The sequence below is a fragment of the Phialemonium atrogriseum genome (genome assembly GCF_030411735.1).
Source record: "Phialemonium atrogriseum strain 8032-3 unplaced genomic scaffold QBC33scaffold_14, whole genome shotgun sequence".
NCBI classification, from domain to species: Eukaryota; Fungi; Ascomycota; class Sordariomycetes; order Cephalothecales; family Cephalothecaceae; genus Phialemonium; species Phialemonium atrogriseum.
The window spans coordinates 139780-161636 of NW_026848151.1; the positions used below are offsets into that span (position 1 = coordinate 139780).

The following is a 21857-nucleotide window of genomic DNA, read 5'->3' on the forward strand; positions in this document are numbered from 1 at the left end:
AAGTAAGCAACGTCGACAATTCCTTCAGGATTTGTTTGCCATCTGGATATTCCCTCAAGATGGACGACTACAAGAAGTACCTGGCAGAGAATATTCTCTCAGAGGACAAAGTGGTATGTTTGGATGTGACTGAGCATGTCTTGCATGGCTAATCCAGTTGCAGATAACATATCGCTTGCTAAGTCGAGCATTGAAAGTCCACGTCAACATTGCAAAGCAGTAGGCCAGACCTCTGCCACCAAATCCCACGTTCTTTCTAACTCTGCCAGGATGCTCTATGACTTCCATGAATGGCAAAATGTCAAGCGCCCGGGTGCTGTCTATGCCACCTACCTGCTTTACGGCACTAAGCAATCTGATGAGGGGGCTTCTCAAGGCCAGGCCGGCAAAAATGGTGACATTGAGATGGCGAACTCCATGCCAGAAGATGAATCAGCTGGCGAAGTAGTGCCTACTTTGACTCTGTCACTCGTCCCAGAAGAGCGCCTCAAGGGTCCTCTCTCCTCAAGTCTGGAAGCAAGAGGCTAAAACAGTAGCTGACTTCTACCAGATGCCCTTGCAACTTACGACGAAATCACGTCTATTCATGTTTACAGTCTAGGGCCTCATCCTATGAAGGTGAGTAGCAGTTAGATCTAGTGAGCAATTACCCATTGGGGCCTAACCATTCGGCAGGATATGGCATCGCTCATTGATGCAGCACAGCAACTTCTCAGTCTTCCCACGCCTACTGATTCCTCTGGCGCACATAAAACCTATGGCGCTATTGTCAACCCACATGTCCGCCGGAGGGAACGGCGAGGTGCTGGTGCAAAATCTGTGGCTGCCAACGCTCAGAAAGCAGCTGCAAAAACGTCTACCAAACCCCTTTCCATAGTCAAGGAGGAACCTAAGCTCATTCAATCTCCCCCGGCTAAAGAAACGGCCAAAGAAACGGCCTCGGCTGCTACTGCACCAGCTCCAGTGAAGAAGCCTGTGCCGACCTTGAAAAGGGGTGGTTCTTCTGGGTCTGGTATCATGCAGTCATTCGCCAAAGCAGCAGCTGCAAGGGCGAAGAAAGCAGAGGCATCACAGCCAGCAACCCCCAGCGGTGATGACTCGAGTATGCAACCCATGTCGGAGGGTGAAGAAGACGATTCTGAGGTACTCCCGCAGCCCAAGGTTCAGGATAAACCCGGCCGAAAGGGCAAAAAAGAGCGCGAAGAAGAGCTACGGCGGATGATGGAGGACGACGACGAAGAGGGGGAGGAGGAGGAAGCCGAGGACAAGGCACCTTCTCCAGCTGAAGAGGTCGTGGAGGAGCCACCAGTTCCAGAGCCCGTAAAGGAGGAACCAGCCGAGATTATATCGGGGTCTGGTGGTGGACGCCGGCGGGGAAAGAGAAGGATCATGAAGAAGCAGCAGATCCTTGACGACCAAGGTTATCTAGGTAAGTCCAGAGTCTCTCCTAATTCCACACCCCTTACATGGCAAGCTGACAACTCCTCCAGTCACCATTCAGGAACCTGGCTGGGAATCGTTCTCTGAGGACGAAGCTCCACCCCCTGCTTCAAAGCCCAAACTGGCCAGCTCAGCACCGGCAGCCCAAGCTACAAAAGCGAAGAAGAGTGTTCCCAAAGGCAGTCAGGGAAATATCATGTCCTTCTTCTCCAAGAAGTGACCAACCAGAACGCAACTCTTTACCTGCGTCCAGAGACGGCCTCGCATCTCCATAGCTCACTTGTTGGGTCTCAATGCTTGGTTGGAGACTCAGAACTTGAGAGCCGGAGAAATAATTAATGCATGGCAGAGCTTCAATAGAAGGGCAATCAGCCTCACTGACCTAGGACAAGTCGAGCAAGTGACGATGTAGCAGCGATGCATTGAAAGTCCCCCCAATTCCGTCGAACAAATATTTCCCCATCCAGTCATGATACAAGATAGGTTTATATGTGCCGATCTTCCAGGACTTACTCGGTATGCGCTGCTGAAGAAGCTACCTACGGCACAGTGTATTTATAGTATAGGGGTTCGAACAAGTGACGAGTCGATAGGTTGTGCCCCTTCCAGGCTGTTTGTAGAAATATTTGAATACTGAGCATCTAGTTATGCAACAATCGGGTCTTCTACAAGTCATTATTGGTGGGGGAGCTGCTGTGGACAACGACAGTACTTTAGCCATTTGACAACCGACATACCATAACTTACTCCCACCTCATTGCCATCCTCTCTTCGGCGAACCAGGAACAGCGTAGCTGGCCGGAGCCCCCGAATGATGATCTACCTGTACTCGTAGTCTTTTGCAAACAGAGCTGGAAGCTCCCCTGGACTTTCAATTTCTCTTGCGACTTCCATTTCCTCCTCGACCTCTCTGCTGCAATGGCTCGCTTGCGATTCCTTTCCGTCCTGCTGCCACTGGCGGCTCTCTCACCTCAGGTTTTTACCTTTGGCCTCAACGGAGACTCAAAACAAGAGCCATTGACGGACACCTTCGACATTGAAGCGTGCCCAGACTACGAGTCTTACGCGACCTATCCTCAGTAAGCCGCTTTTCTCGCCAGGTTCCTTGTTGCTAGCTCAATTCGCTGACGTCTTGCGCAGTCGCCCCCTCAGCGAAGGGCCCCTGGCCTTGCCGTTTCAGCGACCCGACCCGCGATGTCGCACGTTCCGCTCCGACGCCATCGAAAAGGTCATTCAGGACGTGACGTCTCGCATGAAAGACGTGGACCTCGCGCGGCTGTTCGAGAACGCGTTCCCGTCGACGACCGACACGACAGTCAAATTCCATACAGACGGCAGTACGGACGGCAAGCAGAAGGGAAAGGGGCGGGGCGGCGGGGCGCTGGGGGAGGATGGCAAGTGGGCTGGCCCCCAGTCGTTCATCATAACGGGCGACATCATTGCCGAGTGGCTGCGCGATTCGACAAACCAGCTGAAGCCGTACCAGCCGCTGGCGAAGAAGGACCCCGCGATCCGCAACCTCATACTGGGCGCCATCAACACGCAGTCCGAGTACGTGATCGAGTCGCCTTATTGCAACGCTTTCCAGCCGCCGCCGATCTCGGGGCTGTCCACCAGCACGAACGGCCAGGATGACGTCGTGCACCCGGCTTATGAGCCGTCGTTCGTGTTCGAGTGCAAGTACGAGCTCGACTCTCTGGCCCATTTCCTCAAGCTGGCAAACGACTTCCACGAGCATACGGGCAGCAGGGAATTCCTGGGCCCCAGGTGGTACGCAGCGCTCGAGACCGTTCTCAGGGTGCTGGGGGAGCAAAGCGAGAGCACTTTCGATCCGGACACGGGACGCTATGTGCGGAACGGGTACACGTTCCAGCGCCGTACCGATACCGGAACAGAGACGCTGAACCTGATGGGCGTGGGGAACCCGTTGAACAACGGCACCGGCCTCATCAGGTCCGCCTTCCGGCCGAGCGACGACGCCACGATCCTCGGCTTCTTCATCCCGGCCAACGCCATGATGGCCGTGGAACTGAAGCGCACCGCGGCGATCCTGAAGTCGACGACGGGCGGCAACAGTCGAGATGCCGAGCTGGCCCAGACCCTCGAGAGCTGGAGCGAGGGCATCACCAAGGGGATCTGGGAGCACGGCGTTGTCAGCCACCGCAAATATGGGCAGGTCTTCGCGTACGAGGTGGACGGCTACGGCAGCACGATACTGATGGACGACGCGAACTATCCCAGCCTGCTGGCCCTGCCGCTCATGGGGTTCGTGACGAAGGACGACGTGACATATAAGAACACGCGGCGGATGCTGCTGGACAGGGCGAGCAACCCGTACTACCTCGAAGGAAGAGAGTTTAAAGGAATCGGAGGTAAGTCGTCTTCCTGCAACGCATCGATCCTATAAACGTCGCTGATCGGGTTCTTCTTTTCCCGTCTAGGTCCCCATATTGGCCTTCAAAACGCATGGCCGATGAGCCTTTTGATCCAGGCCCAGACATCGGACAGCGATACCGAGATCTTGGAATGTCTCAACCTGGTGCTAAAATCCAGCAAGCTGGGACTGATACACGAGAGTGTGGACGTCAACATCGCGATGTCATACACGAGTGAGTTTTCCAGGCAGAGACTTAGACACCCCCCCTCTCTCTTAGAGCGCGCTTGACTGACACGCTTTGGTGTCACAGGGAGCTGGTTCGCGTGGGCCAACGGCGTCTTTGCCGAGACGATTCTGAATCTTGCCAAGCGTAAGCCTTACTTGATTTTCACTGATGCCAGGGTATACGAGATATAGCCCCTTACTTGGGATGAGAAGCGTACTGGGTAGTTATGAGTGATGAATATCAAGGGGCGTGTCATCGTGACGGGATATGAGGATGGGTTGCCGGATATCCATGGATATTTGGTATGTCCCCTATCAGCACTACATGTATGGCGTCTGGCGTTGGCGTGGTTGGCATGAGAGATGCTAGCATTTATTTATACCTTGATTTGAAAGACCACTCGCAATCCAGAAATCCATGTTGCATTTATTTGTTCATTCATGCTTCAGGTACCCTGGCCTTGGCTTCGAGTCCATCGACCGCATAGGAGATGCATACAGCGGCATATTGTTTGAGTGAAGGGTGGGGTGGCCGACCGTGAGCGGCATGGGAATGTTGGCCAGTACGATATAGTGTGACCATGGTTGCTGAGAACGTCAAAGGGGGTTTAGCCGTGTCAACAGGAGCTCCAAACACTTATTTCACGGCTCGTGTAAACTGGATGGGGCTGTAGCATCATTATCATCCAGTGTGGTCGGGTTGGAAGTGATTGTGTCCAAATAAAGGAGGACTATTAGATTGCATTATGCTCGAGTCACCCTCGATCTTCCGCGACATTAGAGTCCCCTTGGACCTTGGATATCGACATGGTATACCAACAACACAATACATGGATGCCACAATGGCACACATTGAAGCAGTTCAACGCGCCCTTGCTACAATGGGATTAAGTGGTACAGGCTTCCTCAACCGATCTCTGCTCCGCTCTAGGCAATAAACCTGCCTGTAACCCTTCTCGATCACAGGAAAGCCAAGGCGGCGGCAACAACTCCGAGAGCCAGGTTCGCAGGCTTTGTTGCCGCAGCCGAGTCAGCGGTGCTGGAGGGGCTGCTCGCAGGGCTGCTGCCGGTAGTCGTTTCCGCCGGTCCAGTTCCCGATTCCTGGGGCTGGGTCGGGGGAGTGGGGGACGACGGCGACGAGCCGCTGGCGGAGGCGGACCCGGTCGGCGAGCCGCTCTGGCTGCTGGAGGTTGCCGGCTCGGTGACGGTGACTTCTAGAGTGGTGCTGGTGGACGGGGCTACAGTGATCTGCGTGTGTGGTGCCTGTGGGTCGGCCGTGAGGAATCTCGCAGTGACGGTCTCGGTTCCGGTATAGGCTGGGCAGCCCGGGACGGTCCTCGGGGGGGCACGGCCGCCGCCGCAGTCGACGCCTTGGCAGATCTCCAGAGAGTCTGAGACGTACCAGATCACGGTCTCGTAGGTGTTCCCATAGCCAATCTCAGTGTGTACAGTCACGGTGCTTGTGAAAGACGTGCAGCCGTCGTAGTTCGTTCTCGCAACTGCCCCTTGCGCTGCGAGGGCAAGAGCGAGGACAGAGTATAGGCGAATTCCAGGCATATTGAAGACGGAAACGAGTGAGAGAGGCAGTTAAAATGGATACAAGTATGGTCTATTCCTGATCAAGCTTAAGAAGAAGAGGAAAGGACATCTGCAACATTTGTGAGTCCGAAGTTCCGTCTTGCGGGAGAGGGTTAGTTATATTTACAAGGCGGCAATCTCTGATGAGTCGTCCACCAGTATTAGCGTAGGATCAAGCCTATACCAAGCGGCCCCCAAATTTGAAATGAGCCCCTATGACGGGATCCCGGCACCAGCTGTGCCTCACTGCAGGCCACCAGATTATGCGGAACACGAAGCGAACTGCTTCCTTGCTGTCGCGAGAATGAAGGAATGTGTTATACATAGTACAGATTATATTGTGATCAACGGCATAGGAGACCCCTCAACTTGAATCAGTGAGGAAATAAATCTTCGGGATCTTAGTTGCGCCGTGACAAGAGACATTTTAATCTCGTAATCAAGGTATGGCGATGCAGCTTTTCAGGCGACGAGTTCTATGCTGAGGCTGCATTTCCAAGAAGTATACCGGTTGAACCAAGAACAGTGCCACTTCAGCATTGCTCAAAGTTCGTGCACATTCGATTCGCTCGACACTGTCGAGTAGCTCTCAATCATTCTAATAAAAAGGGCATTCATTGAAGGGATCCCCTTCGCTGCGGAGGCATAATCTTCTAGCCGAAGGCAGTAAAATCTTGGGAAACAAGGCGACGCCAAACACTCCGAAGCTAACAGTAGTAAAAGGACGAATCGACTTTCTGAAGCGATCATGAGCAAGACGAATGACTGCCGTTAGGCTGTTCTGTGGTGAGGTGCTCCAGCGTGGAACCGATATTTAGAGGCACGAATAAAGAGGGAGTGCACCTGACAAAATGAATCCATTCCATTGGCTGTCCACAGCCTCAGGTCCACATCACGTGATCCAACCGAACGAAATTCCCGAGCTCTGACGTTGATGCAACCGACGAAGCGGCAGGTCGAGCGGTTTCTCGATTTCTAACATAACCAATTCCCACCCATCCACCAGCCATTGACCCTCCCAGCCACCATGCGACGGACCTTCCGCCTCTTCGCGTCCGTCAAGCCGGCGCGCTATCTCGACCCCGGCGCGCCGACCGGTCTCACGGGCCTGCTCACTCACGGCTCGCCGCGGAGCACTCTCCTCTACCTGTACTCCAGCACCCTCGAGAAGCTCAACGCTGTCCCCGAGCACTCGCTGTACCGCCAATCGGTCGAGGCCCTCACGAAGCACCGCATGTCCATCGTCGAGTCGGCCGTGGCCCCGGGCTACCCGGAGTGGGCGGAGCGCGCCCGGAAGCTCGTTACCGAGCACCCGGAAAAGTTCCATATCTACCAGTCCGGGCGGGTCGACGGCACGCGCGCTATGCGCATCGAGAGCGGCGGGCAGGTCTTTGTTGTCAGGCACTTGCCCAAGGACGTTGACGAGAGGGAAGAGGAGTGGGATGGCGAGATCAACGAGGGGCCCGAGCTCGAGGGTCCGCGGACCAGGGAGGAGAGGGCCAGCCAGGCGTTGATTGCTGAGCGGAGAGATCTGAAGGATCTTGAGCAGATCGAATGGGAGGCAGAGCCGCAGTTGACGGCGGATCAGTCAGTGGGCCCCGGATGCCAGGAAGGTATGACGAGCCGTTGCTGACTTTGATCGTGTAGGATCTCGGAGCTGGAGAACAAGATCGGAGCCGGCTTGATCGAGGAAGTCATTCAGGTTGCAGAGGGCGAAAACCAACTTGTCGACACCATGATCCAGGCCAAAGTGTGAGTTGTTCCATGCCGCGCCACCTAACATCTTGACGCCTGCTAACCAGTCTCAACAACAGCTGGGAGAACTTGGAGGAGCCGCCGGCAGAAGGCCAATGGGTCTACTTTGAGCGGAAGGCATGAAGAGCGGCACTGGCCTTGGGAGAATAACATTGTGTTAGAAGAGGACCGAGCTGTGCCGTGTACAACATCTCAGGCGCATTGTACATACATTTAAACGAATGAGAAACGGCTCCTCGTGGGCCCTAGGGGTTCCCATGCGTGCACTTTTGACTTTGACTCTGGTTGCGTCCACTTGATCCCGACTGCGGTACTCTCGATCCCGGATTTGAATTCTGTGAGTGTCGGTATCAGAAGCAGATCACAACGTCAGAGTCGAAGGATTCAATGGTCTCGATCAACTAGACTCCCCTCAGTTTTGCCCTGTAATCACGGCTGTTTAGTTTATGCCTCGTAGTAGTAGTAATGACTTGACTGGTTGCTGTATATAATTCAATCTTGGTTGGAAGATAGGCTTCTCATTCATAAGTTAAAACACCTCGGGCCATCACCACCCCACCAGGTCAGTAGCCAATTTCAGTTCTTTGAGGACAGTTGAAACCAGAGACCATTGGTACAGCAGCTGGAAGAAAATATAGAGAGAAGGTGAGAGAAGCCAAACATGTAAGAGATCTTAATATTGTTAACACTACGTATATGTACAATTGGTCCTTTTTTTTTTTTTTTTTTTTGCTCTAGAGATCTAAACGGTAACTCGGGCATCATCAAACCTCGCCTCGATAAAAACATCGTCTCTCGAGCACAACGAGCGCCCACCCCCCCTCCTTAAAAAAAAAGGATCAAAAAAAGACAAACCTAAAACAACATCAACGGCCACAAGGAAAGGGAACATGGCCGACCGAAAGCGGAAGCGCTCGGCCCCTGCCTTCTCGCCGTCGTCGTCGTCGCCGCGCCTCCTCCCGAGCGACGCGATCAACCCGCTCAGCCACCCGCCCAGCACCCTCAGGCAATTCGCCGTCGCCGGCCTGGCGCAGGCGGAGGACTTGCCCTCGGCGCTCGTCCCGGGCTTCCCGCATCGGCCGCTCCCCAGGAGGGGCGCCCCCCCGGGAGATGAAGACGCCGAGGCGGAAGCAGGACCGGGATCCGGAGCCGGAGCCGGAGGAGCAGACGGCAGCGGCGGTGCAGGAGGGGGCGATACGGAGCCAGCGGAGGAAGAGGCGGCGGCCGCGCGGAGCAGGGCGGAGAAGCGTGCGGCGGGGCTAGAGCGCGAGTGGCGGATCCACGAGGGCGAGGTCGGGGTGGTGGCGGCGATACTGCGGCGCAGCCTGGCGGAGGGCGACCTGGCGCGGGCGAGGGTCGCCTTCGGGAGGCTGGCGCGGTCGACCGTGCACGGGAAACCGGTCGACCTGCGGCACGGCGGGTACTGGGCTATGGGCGCGGAGATCCTGATGCGCGACGGCGAGGCCGACGGGGGTCTGGGAGGTGTAGCTGGGGAGGAGGGTGGTGGTGCGGCGCCGAGGCGGTGGGGATCCGCGGCTAACATGGTCAGGGTCAGGGCGTACTTTGAGGATCTGATACAGCTGCATCCTTACAACCGCCACCATCCAGGCTCGATCAGCGCCCTCGATTTCTGGCCGGTGATGCTGAGCTGTGAGATGTACAACGTCTACATCGAGCACAAGCTCGCCCTGGAGCAGTTGGAAGCCGGTGTAGAAGACCTCGGTGACGCAGAAATGGGTGGGGAGCAGGTGAAATACCTAGACAGCGACGAGCAGATGGATGGAGCGCTGAGGGAAGGGAAGAACAAGCTTCGCCTCCAGGCGCTGGACGGGATGAGGGACATCGCGAACAGGATGGATTCCGTCATGGAGAACCCTCCATATTCGACAAGCCTCGAGATGCTCCGCCTACGAGGAATGGCTGCTCTCTACATGGGAGACCTCGCACTTCTACCTCATCCGAGGACGGCCGAGGAGGAAGGCGAGGGTAAGGCGAGAAGCGAGGAAGAAGCGGGCCGCGCCAAAGCCATGTTCCGAAAGTTATTGGAGCGTGGAGGCGAGATTGAGCCTTGGTTCCGACACTTGGTGCAGCTGGATGATGTTAAGGGCGAAGAAGAGGAGGATGAAGACGAAAACGGAGCCGACTTGCTGCCGATGTACTCGTCACTCCCTGTGCGGCAACCATGAAAGAGAAAGAAATAATCATGGCATCCGTATTATTATTGTACATGGAAAACGGGAGCCGCGAGGCCTGGCTCACGCACCCGACTGCGCCCCTTTTTCCTTTGCCCATCGCTGAAAAATCAAAGCCCGGTTCTGATTCCCGACCACCACACACCATTCACCCCCCGGACTCCAAGCGACCTGCCTACCCACGAATTTCGACTCGCCACTAACGCCGACGATCTTGTGAGGTTTGATCGGATGGTCGTGAGGGTGGGATATCCCATACAGCTCATCCCAATTGCTGATGCTGTCGTGAGTGATACCCAACGCTGCCCCGCTGTCTGGATCCGAGCTTGCACCCACCGACACCATCGAGTCCTTGTCGCTGGGGTCCCGGACCCTAGCCATAGTGTTCGGCTTTTTCGGCTGCTTGAAGTTCAGCCAGGGCGGTCGTTCGAGATGGCTATCTTTATCTTTCTTCGGGTTATTAAGGGCGGTCATAAACTCGTGATACGTGGTTAGCCGAGCCAGGTCCCAGAAGGAGGTCTTGGACTTGGCATTGCAGAAAGCGAGGACGGGGTGACGGTTTGGCGCCTCATACACCTTGAACCGCATGAAAAACTGGGGTCCACATCCAGCGGCCTGGAACTCGAGAAGACGCGTATACTGGGCGGGACATGATGGAGATATTATTGGGGCGAATGCTGAGCGGGTCAGCTTGCTGGGATCATAGGTAGTCGGGGCCTGTGACGGCGATGGCGGAGGGTCCTCGGAACTGAACCCCTCGATGCGCCAGAGGACAATGGTTTCTTCATGGCAGGCATGGGAGAGGATACAGTCCCCAAGAAAAGCGACGCTACAAGGGATCAGATACGATTCTGGTGTTAGAGGTGGAAGAGCTGACTTGTACATACCAATCGACTAGTCCACTGTGAACCTCTGAAGTAGAGAAGTGGGGATAGTATATGACAATAGGAGCATCGGTATGCTCCTTGGGCAGGTCTGGGAGCGTCCACTGGAGGCAGTCAGCAGCCGGGGTATGCCCGAGGAGGAATTGATTAAGCCACAAGACTTACTAGGTTGATCACCTGGTCATGCCCTGCAGACAGGACGTACCGCCCTGTATCATGAAAAGCCTCAATCAAGTCAGTGAGTCGAGCAGATCTAAGTGCAATGGAGCCTTACCACGCTTAGCAGGTCCCAGGAATGGCCCTCTCCGCCAAGAAGGCATAGGCATGGCTGCCTTTCGTGAACAGATGCCAAACTCCATATCCTCACAGTAGTATCATCCGAGGCGGAGGCGATAATCAGAGGGTCGTCTGGCGAAGTCGCCAGGTCGTTGATTCCCTGAACCATGAGAATTAGCGGACTTCGGTCAACGCTTCGCGAGATGATACCTACGTCACCGTGGCCAACGAGAGTCTGTGTTCGATGGTTAATGGGGGGCCCAGTGGAGCTCAATTCAGGGTCAGGATAAGGGACATACCCTCACCAACTTTCCATCCTTCACGCTGTACACCTTAACCTTCGCATCATTACCAGCCACGCAGAGAAGGGCTCGTTCGGTTTCAGGGTCCTTGGTCCAGCAACAAGCGCAATTAGACGCATCGGGCTTACTCTAGGTCAGACAGTGGTCACTCCAACGAGACTTGCTCCAAGCTCTCAAGGTCGTACTCACGTCATCATCTCTGATAATCTGGATTACCTCGCACGGGTTGTTGGTATTGTCCTTTGGCTGGGATAGTCGGCACACAACGGCCTTGCACCAAGACTGTTAGCTCTCGGTGACACGGAGTCTCGGGAAGAAAGGGGGGAGCTTACGTGTTTCTTGCTAACCGCCGCGAACACGGGGCTCGCTCCCGGAGGGTTGTATGGGTAGAACTTCACATCGAAGAATTCTAAATCAGGAGGGTTAGCGGGGATCAGAGAAGGACATGGGGAGTGCGTGAACCCTTGAATGGGAGTTATTTACCTTGGGCGCCATCATCCGAAGAGAGGTACTTGAAGTCATCCTGCTATGGACCGCGGAGATGAGTACGCCATATTGGAGAAGAGGTTTTTGTGAAACAGCGATGGCAAAACGACTTGGATTGCCAAAGTGGGACGTAAAGGATAATGGGGAAGATAGGCGAGCTGAAGGGCTGAGGGAAGGGCGCCCACATACTTCAAAGCCAAACGAGGCGCGTAACCTGGGCAGATCCCACTCGCCGTTCTCAGCAACGGTGGGCATTTTCCAACCTTCGGTCCTAGCTCGGCTGGCGGGGTTTTGGAGATCTCAGTAGATATGCAGGCCGGGTTTTTTATGGCGGTACGGGCACTCGTCACTCACCCTCTCACGGTTTATCTCACCGAGAACGCAGCCGCCAATAATCGAGAGGTGACGGGTCCATTGTAAATAGGGTAGCCAGGTAGGTTCGGAGTGGGCCCGTGGCCGTGCCCAGCTAACGGTCCTAGTCAGGTTCCGTCCCGTCTCACCGTGAACTGAAGATCGCCCTCCTTCTTTCGTATACAATAACAAATTTCCAAAGGCTCTGCAGCATGCCTGGCCAGCCTTCCAGCCGGCCTTCTCTGACCGGTTGGCGACTCCTCCAATCTCGCATGGGTCTCCGACCTGAGAAAGGGAAACTTCGCCTAGTGGACCCGTAATTACACTTCCGCAAGTGTTTATCACCGTCACAATGAATACAAGTCTGACGGATGTGGTACTATGAATCCCTGACTGGAACTTACCGACAGCTGACTGCCAGATTACTAGGGTTTGCGGAAAAGCTACCGAGGTACCTAGATATGTGTATCTGTTGTGAACGACGAAATTGGCGAATGCGGTCTAGGACTCACCGATGGCAACTACTGCAGTGACTCCCTCTCTTCACGCGTCGTCGGTGCAGAAAAGAGCCAAAGGCCTTAAAACCCCAAAAAATCTTAGGCTGCCAGAGTCTGTGCGCATCCCATTTACACTAGGAGGTACAGTAGCAGCTGGATCCAAGGATCCACGATGCATTTGACCAGGTCGCCCATGTTCAAGACAGCCCCTGGCGAATACACTGGACCTAATGGCACATCCACACTGAACGTCCCTCTTATCAACAAGGGCTGTTATATTACACTACATACTGTACATACCTACGCAGCAGGTGGTGCATCACTGATCACTGCCACCGGCAATGACAGCCCCTACACGTGGCAAGGCAGCTCAACCGAAGATGATCCGTCTTGACAGCCTTCCTCCCAACGCAGGGAAGATTTTTGAAGCCGACTTCCTGGGGTTGCGATTGGCTAATACAGCTTGACTAGTGCAAAGGTTGCGAATTAGCGGAAACTGCTGAGGTTGTCAAGGTCTTTATTAGGGAAGCTTGGGCATTAAACCAGGCACCAAGAGGGTGATTATGTCTGATGTGCTCTGCATCAGCTGCCGAGAAATTGAACCACAACTTTACCACTAGTATAGGCACACAAAGCCGTCTTTAGGGGACGAAACTTAGTCCGCAGCTTTAGATCTACGGAGTATTGCTTCCTGATGCGAATCCACCTGCCGCTTGCTTCATTCAATGTCTTTCGGAACATGCCAGGATCGCCATTGTGGGTTGAGAATCGAGCCTCGGCTTGACCAATAGTATAGCTTCGATTCTCACTGAGTTGCTGGGAAGCTGATAATCGAGTGGCTGAGGTCCACTTTTAAGAAGTTTGGGATGGGAGCTCGGAGCTTTGACCGTTTCTCATTCCCCGCAGGTAGGTACTTTTGTTCTGCACTGTACTGTACCTCCAGGCCCACAACCTCGTCGAATGAAAGACGGGAGAGATTGAATGCTTCCTTGCGCTGACCCCCGCGCATCCGTGTGTTTCCGGGTTTGGCATGAAGCCGCTGGCAAAAAAGGAAGACGGCCAGCTCCTGTTCCTGAAGAATCTGGCCCCTGGTCACCGCTTGCCTTCCCAATAATAACCTGGACTACTGACACCAAAAGCAAAGCAGTCTTGACCGCCAAGCCCGGGGCCATGTCGTCCCGTACACTAGTTACCCGCGGGTACCTACTGCTAACTCCTAGCCCAGGTACGCGCGATGCTGTCTGCTCAACCTGAATGCGCGCGGCGGGAGGATTTGACAGGCACATTAGAGTGCTGTCGCCTGGACGAGTGTCCCTATCACCCACCGGGTAGGTAGGTATGTACCAGGCCGCGGCCAAGGAGGTAAATCCCGCTGCTTTGCATCTCGTCTACGTAAGCTAGGTTACCTTAGTGGTTGGCAGAAATGCACGCTCGCCCGGGGAGCCCGAGGAGAATTGGGAAGTTCAGAAAGTGACAGTACACCCACTTTCCCTGTCGCAAAACCTGTCGTAATGTCGACTCTTCAAATCCGGGATGCCAAGGGTTGTAGTGGGCCAGGCGGGAGGCTGTCGAGGACACCGGCCTGGAAGTCCCCTGTTCCCTGACAGTCCGAAGGTTTTCGGGATGGAACAGGGTACGTCGCAAGAGCGACATGATTGCTCTTAGCCGGTTATGCAGATCTTGCCCAAGAAGTTCTAGCTCTTGCCTTCCCTTCTCCTCCAAGCACCAGATGCCGCTACTTTTGTATAACCTAACTAACCTAGGCTTCTTTTTAATGTAATAACGTCCCCTCCAATACCGTCACGAAGGTCTTCATTGTTCCCGCTGCAACTCCCAAGCATCTTCCCTGATGCGTTCGCCATATCCAGCATCACGGTCCACAGCCCTTCCCTCATCCGCACCCTCATCCGCACCGTCACCACTAGCGAACGCAGTTCCTCTGTTTGATCCGCACCAAGTACCGAACCACCACAGAAGCTGGTAGCTCATCGTCGCTCGTTTGTTCCACCCTCCTTCGCACAGAACCTTCGCATTTCGAGCACTGCGGCCCAGGAGCTCAACGTCGCACCTTTATTTAACCACCCTCCGTAAAACTCTCTAATTTCTATTTCACTGGCGCGCCTCACTCCCATTCAACCCAAGTTAAAAGAAGCGCCCGCTGAACACTGCGACGCAGGTGTCCTGCAACCGTCGTCCCGTCTACAACTCCTGCAAACTGCCCTCTTCCTGCCTTTCCATGTCTCGCCCGCCATCTGGCCAAACTGGTTTCCTGTAGGGGACAACCGATATTCGTGTCATACAATCAATTCTCGACTGCCGGAGTCGAGGAACCTAGAGTTTGACACTCGCCAGGTTCCGACCTTCCCACTCCAACCTGTGCCCCCATAGGCTGTGCCTGCGGTGATCTTGCTTGACGAACTCTGTTGTTAAGCAGAGCTCGAACTTTATCTATCACATCCCACCTTATATCGCGCATGGGGACGCTCCCCAGACGGAACCGCCACCGATCAAGTCAGCTCAGCCCCGGAGCTGATAACTATATTCCCCATGGACCCCCGGGACCAGACATTTATGACAATTCATAGTACGTGCGCCGATTTTGCCCGCATTCCCAGCCACACTGCGAAAGGAATGGCGCGGTGCAAACAGGCTGGCTGGCTGAACAAACGGGGAGGGACAGGGGGGTTGGCACAAACATGGACTGACCTGTCGTTCGTAACCTAGACCTCACACCGGAAGCCAATATCCTTTTTGCCTCTGATTCCATATTCGACATATTGGGTTACCAACCTGACGAGGTCCAAGGGCAGTCATGCTTCGACTACTTCCACCCCCAGGAGGTGCCCTTCGCGAGGTCGGTCCACAGCAGAGGTGTCCTCCTGGACAAGGCCGCCGTCCTCCACTACGCACGCATTCTATCCAGAGATGGGCTGTGGGTGAGCTGCGAGTGCTGCTTCACAGTCGTCCATGATGTGTTGGTGGCCTGCACCAGCATCTACCTGCGAGGGGAGAAGAGCGAGAGTTCGTGGAACGACCCCATCCCCTCTTCCTGTGCGCCAAAATTCGCTGACAACGGCTTGCAGGGCGCGCCCTCGAAGCTCCCCAGATCCGACGCATATTCTCGTGCTCTCCCCGGGATCCCCGCTACCACATGTTGGAGCATCTATCGCCCAAGTTCAAGATGCCGCCAATGGAGCGTGAACCCCGGGCGGCCCTGATTTTGAATCGGTTTACCAGGAATTTAAGCATAATGTTTGCCACCAATGCAGTGTCGACCATCCTTGGACTGCGACCGGAAGAAATCAAGGACAAGTCCTTCTACGAGTGCATCCAAGAGAATTGCCTCCAAGATGCCATCCAATGCCTGGAAAGTGCTAAAGCCAACGAGTCTATCGCATATCTCCGCTTTTGGTTCCGTGATCCGCGCATGGATGAAAACGATGAACAGGAGAGGGACGAGGAAGAAGATGAGCAGCCTGTTGCCCGCAACGTCGCCGGTTTCGGAGTCGACGACGTGGAATTAGACGACCAAATGGACGTGGACGAGGATGAGGCGCGGGTAGAGATCAAGAGCGAGGTTGATTTTATGGCGGAAGTCAGCAGGACTGCGCCGGGATCAGACCTTGGTTCGCTACCGCGATCTAGCAAGGTTCCTGCCATGCCGTATCAGTCGGGAGCGCCGCCATATCAGACACCCCAAGCGGCATCCGGTCTGCCGCCACGAGATAGCCGGAGAACCAGACATCGCCAGCCGCCGGGGTCTTTCGAGCTGGAAGCAGTTGTGTCGTGCACCTCAGACGGGCTTGTGGTAGTGTTGCGCAAGGCCCGGCCACCCATTCCACCCCCACATCCCCCCCTTGTTCCAGCTTTCAGCTTCGAGAAGGGCCTCTTCGCTGCACCGTGGGGGCAAGAACCGATCCGCCCCTATTTCCCGCCCGATCTCCTCTACACTTTTCGCCCACCACTCCTGCCACAGTACATGCCCTTGCGAGAGAGTGTGAAGGCCTCGGGGGGCCCTCCCTTGGACCAATTGATGAGATCGATTAGGGATGTGGCAGTTTTCGCATGGGCACTGGTCGGCATCAACGGAAATATGGCGACCTACGGCAGAGGCCTGCCGAGAGGCGGATCTCAACCAGCCGAAGGTCTGCCTCGAGGGGATCCGACTGCCGGAAGTGCAGGCTATGCGGAGAACCCGGCACATCCGAGATGGTCGCATCCCGATGACGGGAGGGCCGGGACATGTACCCGCCCGCATTGCCGCCCTGATCACCCGTTTTCTACGGTAGATACAGCGCCACAGAATTACAATCAGACGGCACCACCTCCCCTGGAACGCCACACCCATGGCAACCCTCCGTCGTGGCCACAATCATCGGCATCCACTCTCGTAGGTGCCTGTGAGCAAGCGCACAACCAACACCAGCACCGACCCCAAAATCAGTTCATGCAGAGCTCAACCCACCAGCACGACCAACATCTCCACCATCATCATCACCATCACCATCACTACCACGAGCACCAACAACCTCAACAGCAGCAGCAACTACCCCGGTCTGCGCCTGATCTGGATTCAGCCTTGCATGGTTTTCCCCGGGAACCGTGGGCTGAGGCGTCGTCGTCACAAGCACACGGTAACCCGGGCCGTGCGATCCCGTGGACCCGAGCACCGCGCCTGGACTACTCGAATCACGGCTTCCAGTATAAGTGGCAGTGAGTGAAAGTGCTGCTTTCACCCACTACCTCATTCCTGTGCTCCCAGCTCGTCAAACCTGCATCAGCGGCCCCAACCCAGGGCTATGTATGCAGTTGTAAGGATGGGAGCAGCAATCTCGGGCTTTCCCAGCTCTTGGGGAAGCTTGGTTTCCTATTTTTCATCGTCCAAGTAGAGACATTTTTTTTTTTCACTTGCGTGCATGGCGCTTCGTTTTCTTGGCGAAGGACTGCGAGGTCTGAAGGACCATCGCCTTTCATACATACTCTTAGAATGGGTGGCAAAGCTATGCATAAACGGAAAGGATTATTACAAGAGATACCAGCCAGGTTTGGGTTTGGTCTGGCTGCCTGGCCTGGGCAGAGAGGGTTGGATTGGAATGACAGAAAGGGAAGAGTGGGTGTATGCTCATTTCCCACGAAATGATCGGGCCAGCAGAAAGACTTGGCGAGATACCCACGATCCGTATTTAAGTATGATGTCGGTATTTATCTACCTAAATTATAATATAAGGATGTAGTGTAGTGTAAATACATCTACCTTCCTGCGGAAAATACGTTACTAACCCGTTAAGACCATGCCGGGAATGGACAAGGCTCAGGCAGGCACCTTGATGACCTGGTTTGAGGCTGTCGTCATCTTTGGCGTGATTGGCTCAAACTTCCCGTTTTGTCAGGAGCTTGGACCAGGCGGTCACGACTCCTGTCCTCTTTTGAGGAAACCGTGGATTTTTGAGCCTCCCATCTCGAACCACAAGCTTTGTCGATCTCTCATCACGCAACACCAGCTCGCTCCATCGCGGGTTCGCACCGTGTTGTAACCAAGCTCTCAACTACCATACCTCACACGAGCAATCGAGGGCTGGCCTTCCAGTACCGAACCCGCAAATATGGCATCGTCAAGCCGGAGAGACTACCAGAACCCAGCAGTAGAGGATGACGACCTGATAGAACCCGATGATGGTGAGCCCCGTTCCTCCCCTACCGCCTCCCCTCTTTTGCCATCGCGGACAATCTGCTAACAGACCATCCCCAGCCGACATCAACGACTTCGACGACCCCCTCCAACAAACAGACCGGACCCCTCTGACGGGCAACATCGGGGCCTCGTCTTCCTCATCCCGCGGCGGCAACCATAACAACGCAACACCCTCATCATCCTCGCTCGGCGGCGGCGGGTGGGCGTCCCGGATCCCCGGCGAGGACCGCCGGGCGCCGACCAACACGATCGACGAGTCGGTGTGGGAGACGCTGCGGCGCGACCTGCTGGCGGTGTGGGGCAAGATGCGCGAGGTGCTGTACCCGCGGCACCTGTTCGGCGGGTTGTCGTCGTCGCCCGAGGGCGGCCTCCGGGGCGCCTACGCCAGCCTGCGCGGGGCCGGGTTCGCGGGCGCGAGGGAGGAGCTCGCCGGATTGGCCGGCCGCGTCATGGATCCCGAGGCGCTGCTCGCGGGGGGCGGCATGTCGCCTGGCCTGAGGGACTGGGACCTGTGGGGCCCGCTGATCTTCTGCTTGTTGCTGAGTCTGCTGCTGAGCTGGCAGGCCATGCCGGACCAGAAGGACATCGTCTTCAGCGGCGTGTTTGCCATTGTGTGGATTGGGGAGGCGGCCGTGACGCTGCAGATCAAGTTGTTGGGAGGGAATATGTGAGTGCTCCTGTCTTTTGCGCCTCCCTCCACTGGAGCTCGTCCCTCGTGGCGTCCGTTGCCTTTGGCACCAACCATCCATGGGGGGAGTGATGATGTTTCCCGGCTTGTTGCTGACACGAAATTCCCCAGATCCTTCGCCCAAAGCGTCTGCATCATTGGATACACCCTCTTCCCAATCGTCATTGCCGCTCTACTCTCGGCGATGCACCTGCACCCGATCGCCAGGGTCCCTGTCTATATCGTGCTCGTCGCCTGGTCCCTTGCTGCCGGCGTGAGCATCCTTGGGGGCAGCGGCGTCGTCAAGAACAGGGTCGGCCTGGCCATTTATCCGCTCTTTATCTTCTACATTGGCCTTGGTTGTTTGTGCTTCATTAGCTAGAGCTGGAGCTGGAGTGGTGCGGTACGCTCAACCGGGCCTTGTATTCCCCCTCCCCATTATTTTCCTTTTTTGAGGATCTAGGCGAAAGGCACACCGGACTTGTGCGTTCGTGTATCGATGGCGCAGCGGTATCGGGGTTAAGATGAGTGCGTATGCGTGTATCTCTAGATATCTCTGGGAGTTTACGAGCAGTCCCATCATAATGCTTAGAATTCCAACTCCTGCTCTGGCAGATCACCATGTTTCTCTGCCATGATTCTCTACTTCACCTCTTTCGGCACTACGGCGTTTCCTCCACTCCAAAACCGGTGGTTCTTCTCGGAGCCTGGGCTGAGGGAGGTTAAGCCCGGAGAGCACAGTCAAGGCTGCCACTATCTTCTCCGTGGACTTCCCTCTCCGAAAGACTTTCGGCTAGGACCAAGTTACTCACATAGAATTGTGGGTTTATTTCACCTATTGGATAGTCTAACCGGTCCCAATGCCTATGTCAATTTTCTTAGCAAGCGACTAAACGCCGCCATTTCATGCGCAAAATGGTTGGGAAGCACAAAACAAGTCCGCTGCTGAGCTCCGAGATCCTGCCCATATAATGCAAATCAAGCCTGTTCAAGACAACGCCGGCTGTGGAACACCTGAAAAAAAGATCGTCTCGAGAACGAAAAAACCGAAAAAAAAGGGCGGGTCTGGTTGGGGGGTTGGTTCTCAATGACCGCCCTCGACGGCCCCTCCACCTTCACCTCCCTCACCATGCGGCCCGGGCGGGTTCGGGTAGTAGGCAGCGGCAACGGCGACGGCGACGTAGACGATGACGCAGAGAAACCCCTCGAGGTAGTTGCTCTTCTGGTCGCGGAGGAAGTTCCCGACGGTGAGGATGGCGAGCAGCAGGACGGCGAGGTCGAAGACCTCAAAGTTGAGCCCCATGGGCTTGCCGAGCCCCCAGCCGACGACGACGACGAGGGGCCCGTTGAAGAGGGCCGTCTGCAGGGTGGCGCCGAGGACGTGCGAGAGGGCAAAGTTCATCTGGTTGTCGTAGGCCTCGTCGATGGCCGTCAGGTGTTCGGCCGCCTTCTCGACGAGCGGCACGAGGATGAGGCCCAGGAAGGCGTCCGAGACGTGCCGGTCCTCCACCACGTAGTGGATCTGGTCGACCAGCGCGATGGCGATGATGGTAACCAGCGCGACAGAGACGGCCAGCGCGGCGACGCACTCGGTGAAGGTTAGCTTCTCCTTGCGGAGGTCCCGAGCCCGGTCGTGGTCCTTCTTCTCGTCATCCTCGAAGATGGCGTCGTAGATGCCGTGGTGGGTCCGGGTCTGATAGAAGATAAATACAAGGTAGGCTACGATGAGGAGGATGGCCGTGATACGAGAGATGTCGATCGACTTGGACTCCAACTCATCGGCGGGCAACGTCGACGAACTGAGGGAGTGCTCGAAGACCGTTGGGATGGCCAAACCAAAGCCACTATTCGGAACGCGCGACGTTAGTCGGACTCGACTCATTCGGGTTTTCTCGCCGAGCGAGGAGAAATGGGAAAGCTCACGCCGTCAGCAACAGACCGCTACCAGCTTCGCTAACAGCTTCGTTAAAGGTCTGTTCATGCCTCCTCAGCCCCCCGGCGATAAAACAAAGACCGAGGCAGAGTAACATGGTGGCAAGGACGGATCCGAGGATCGCAGCTTTGATGACTTGGACATAGTCGACTCTAGGATCCTCGGGCCGGGTGATCAAGACCATAAAGAGGATGATCTCGACTACCGAACCAATGCTATACGGATGGCCTCGATTAGCCTCTGTGCTGGAAGACGGTCCCCTACCCGACCATGGGCATGCGAACTCACGTCGTCTCGGTCAAGACCCCAAAGACGTGGGGGACCTTCCTGGCGAGCTCCTGTCCCGCAAAGCCTATGAGGTTGGCGCAAGGCACCATGGCGATGTACGCCAGGATGAAAATGGTCAGGTGGTTGTCGGGGAGGGCGTATCGGACGGCAATCGCGGCGGGGACAATGGGCCACAGGATATTGACTATGCTGGAGACCTTGCTGGAGGATCGGAAGGCGATGCGGAAGAAGCGAAGGGGGTGGATGCCAGACCGGCCACTCTCGCCAGCTCCTTTGACGCTGAACAGCTGCGCCTTGGATGACCTGCCGTTTCCATCGCGAGCTCCAGCAACATCGCCCTGGTGCACCGGTAGCTCAGTGTGTGAGCCGCTCTTCGACACCGCCCTCTCGGTCACGACAGCAGCGCCATCGCCTGGGGGAGAACTCGGTGGCGACGGCTGGGAAGCCGCCATGGTTAGGGAAGTTGAGGCAGGGATATTGGTATTGCGGCGTTCAGTTCAAGCTTCGGCAGCCTCAGGAAAGAGAATAACAAAACGAATGCGAAGGAGAGAAACGAAAAGTACTACTTACTGGACGGAGATTATCGAAAACACGAGATACCTGATACCTACCAAGTACATCCCGGAGCAAGCCACATTCTCGGCCGCCCTGTTAACGCATCCCCACCACATGGGAAATGATTTGCGGGCGATTGTATTGCCTCACCTTGCAGAGCATTGCTGGATCGACTGCTCCGGCAGGTAGCGGCCTAACAGATGAGGCCCCTGGCTCGATAGCATTAGGTGAAAATACGTGTCGCTGCTGATGGCCAGCGGGCGCCTCGAAGCGCGTTTCAGCCCTGAGGCAGCCCATCACTAACTATCCCTGCAAAGGGAATGCAACCCTGAATCTCGGGGAACGATCCAGACCATGGC

The 21857-nt window shown here is 55.7% G+C and overlaps 7 protein-coding genes across 7 annotated transcripts; 4 read left to right on the top strand and 3 right to left on the bottom strand.

Annotated features, from left to right (window-relative positions):
• Positions 1-59: 59 nt before the first annotated feature.
• On the top strand, positions 60-4234 carry QBC33DRAFT_578544 (uncharacterized protein; the record flags this gene model as incomplete). Its single annotated transcript, XM_060431069.1, has 9 exons — positions 60-113; positions 164-219; positions 270-493; positions 551-618; positions 676-1429; positions 2441-2519; positions 2581-3812; positions 3882-4049; positions 4128-4234. 9 exons carry the CDS (start codon positions 60-62, stop codon positions 4232-4234), a joined length of 2742 nt encoding a protein of 913 aa, XP_060282918.1.
• Positions 4235-4991: 757 nt separating this feature from the next.
• Positions 4992-5909, bottom strand: QBC33DRAFT_84035 (uncharacterized protein). Its single transcript, XM_060433132.1, has 2 exons — positions 5748-5909; positions 4992-5690 (listed from the first exon to the last, which is right to left on the bottom strand). Exon 2 carries the CDS (start codon positions 5597-5599, stop codon positions 5003-5005), a length of 597 nt encoding a protein of 198 aa, XP_060282919.1. The 5' UTR covers positions 5600-5690; positions 5748-5909; the 3' UTR covers positions 4992-5002.
• Positions 5910-6502: 593 nt separating this feature from the next.
• On the top strand, positions 6503-7884 carry QBC33DRAFT_539894 (putative nadh-ubiquinone oxidoreductase). The gene is made up of 3 exons (XM_060428020.1): positions 6503-7207; positions 7268-7372; positions 7435-7884. Exons 1-3 carry the CDS (start codon positions 6648-6650, stop codon positions 7496-7498), a joined length of 729 nt encoding a protein of 242 aa, XP_060282920.1. The 5' UTR covers positions 6503-6647; the 3' UTR covers positions 7499-7884.
• Positions 7885-7968: 84 nt separating this feature from the next.
• On the top strand, positions 7969-9596 carry QBC33DRAFT_84239 (uncharacterized protein). The gene is made up of 2 exons (XM_060433133.1): positions 7969-8038; positions 8134-9596. The coding sequence occupies exon 2, from the start codon at positions 8266-8268 to the stop codon at positions 9559-9561; it is 1296 nt and encodes a 431-aa protein (XP_060282921.1). The 5' UTR covers positions 7969-8038; positions 8134-8265; the 3' UTR covers positions 9562-9596.
• A 34-nt stretch (positions 9597-9630) lies between these two features.
• On the bottom strand, positions 9631-11770 carry QBC33DRAFT_452198 (WD40-repeat-containing domain protein; the record flags this gene model as incomplete). The annotated part of the gene is made up of 10 exons (XM_060424640.1): positions 9631-10396; positions 10455-10555; positions 10617-10676; positions 10726-10887; positions 10942-10962; positions 11027-11152; positions 11219-11299; positions 11362-11438; positions 11513-11552; positions 11705-11770. 10 exons carry the CDS (start codon positions 11768-11770, stop codon positions 9631-9633), a joined length of 1500 nt encoding a protein of 499 aa, XP_060282922.1.
• Positions 11771-14910: 3140 nt separating this feature from the next.
• Positions 14911-19104, top strand: QBC33DRAFT_578549 (protein YIP4; the record flags this gene model as incomplete). Its single annotated transcript, XM_060431070.1, has 8 exons — positions 14911-14947; positions 15088-15384; positions 15447-15922; positions 16055-16648; positions 16679-16753; positions 16790-16917; positions 18102-18722; positions 18855-19104. 8 exons carry the CDS (start codon positions 14911-14913, stop codon positions 19102-19104), a joined length of 2478 nt encoding a protein of 825 aa, XP_060282923.1.
• A 634-nt stretch (positions 19105-19738) lies between these two features.
• Positions 19739-21806, bottom strand: QBC33DRAFT_84288 (uncharacterized protein). The gene is made up of 3 exons (XM_060433134.1): positions 20944-21806; positions 20646-20870; positions 19739-20566 (listed from the first exon to the last, which is right to left on the bottom strand). Exons 1-3 carry the CDS (start codon positions 21393-21395, stop codon positions 19807-19809), a joined length of 1437 nt encoding a protein of 478 aa, XP_060282924.1. The 5' UTR covers positions 21396-21806; the 3' UTR covers positions 19739-19806.
• Between the last annotated feature and the right edge of the window lie 51 nt (positions 21807-21857).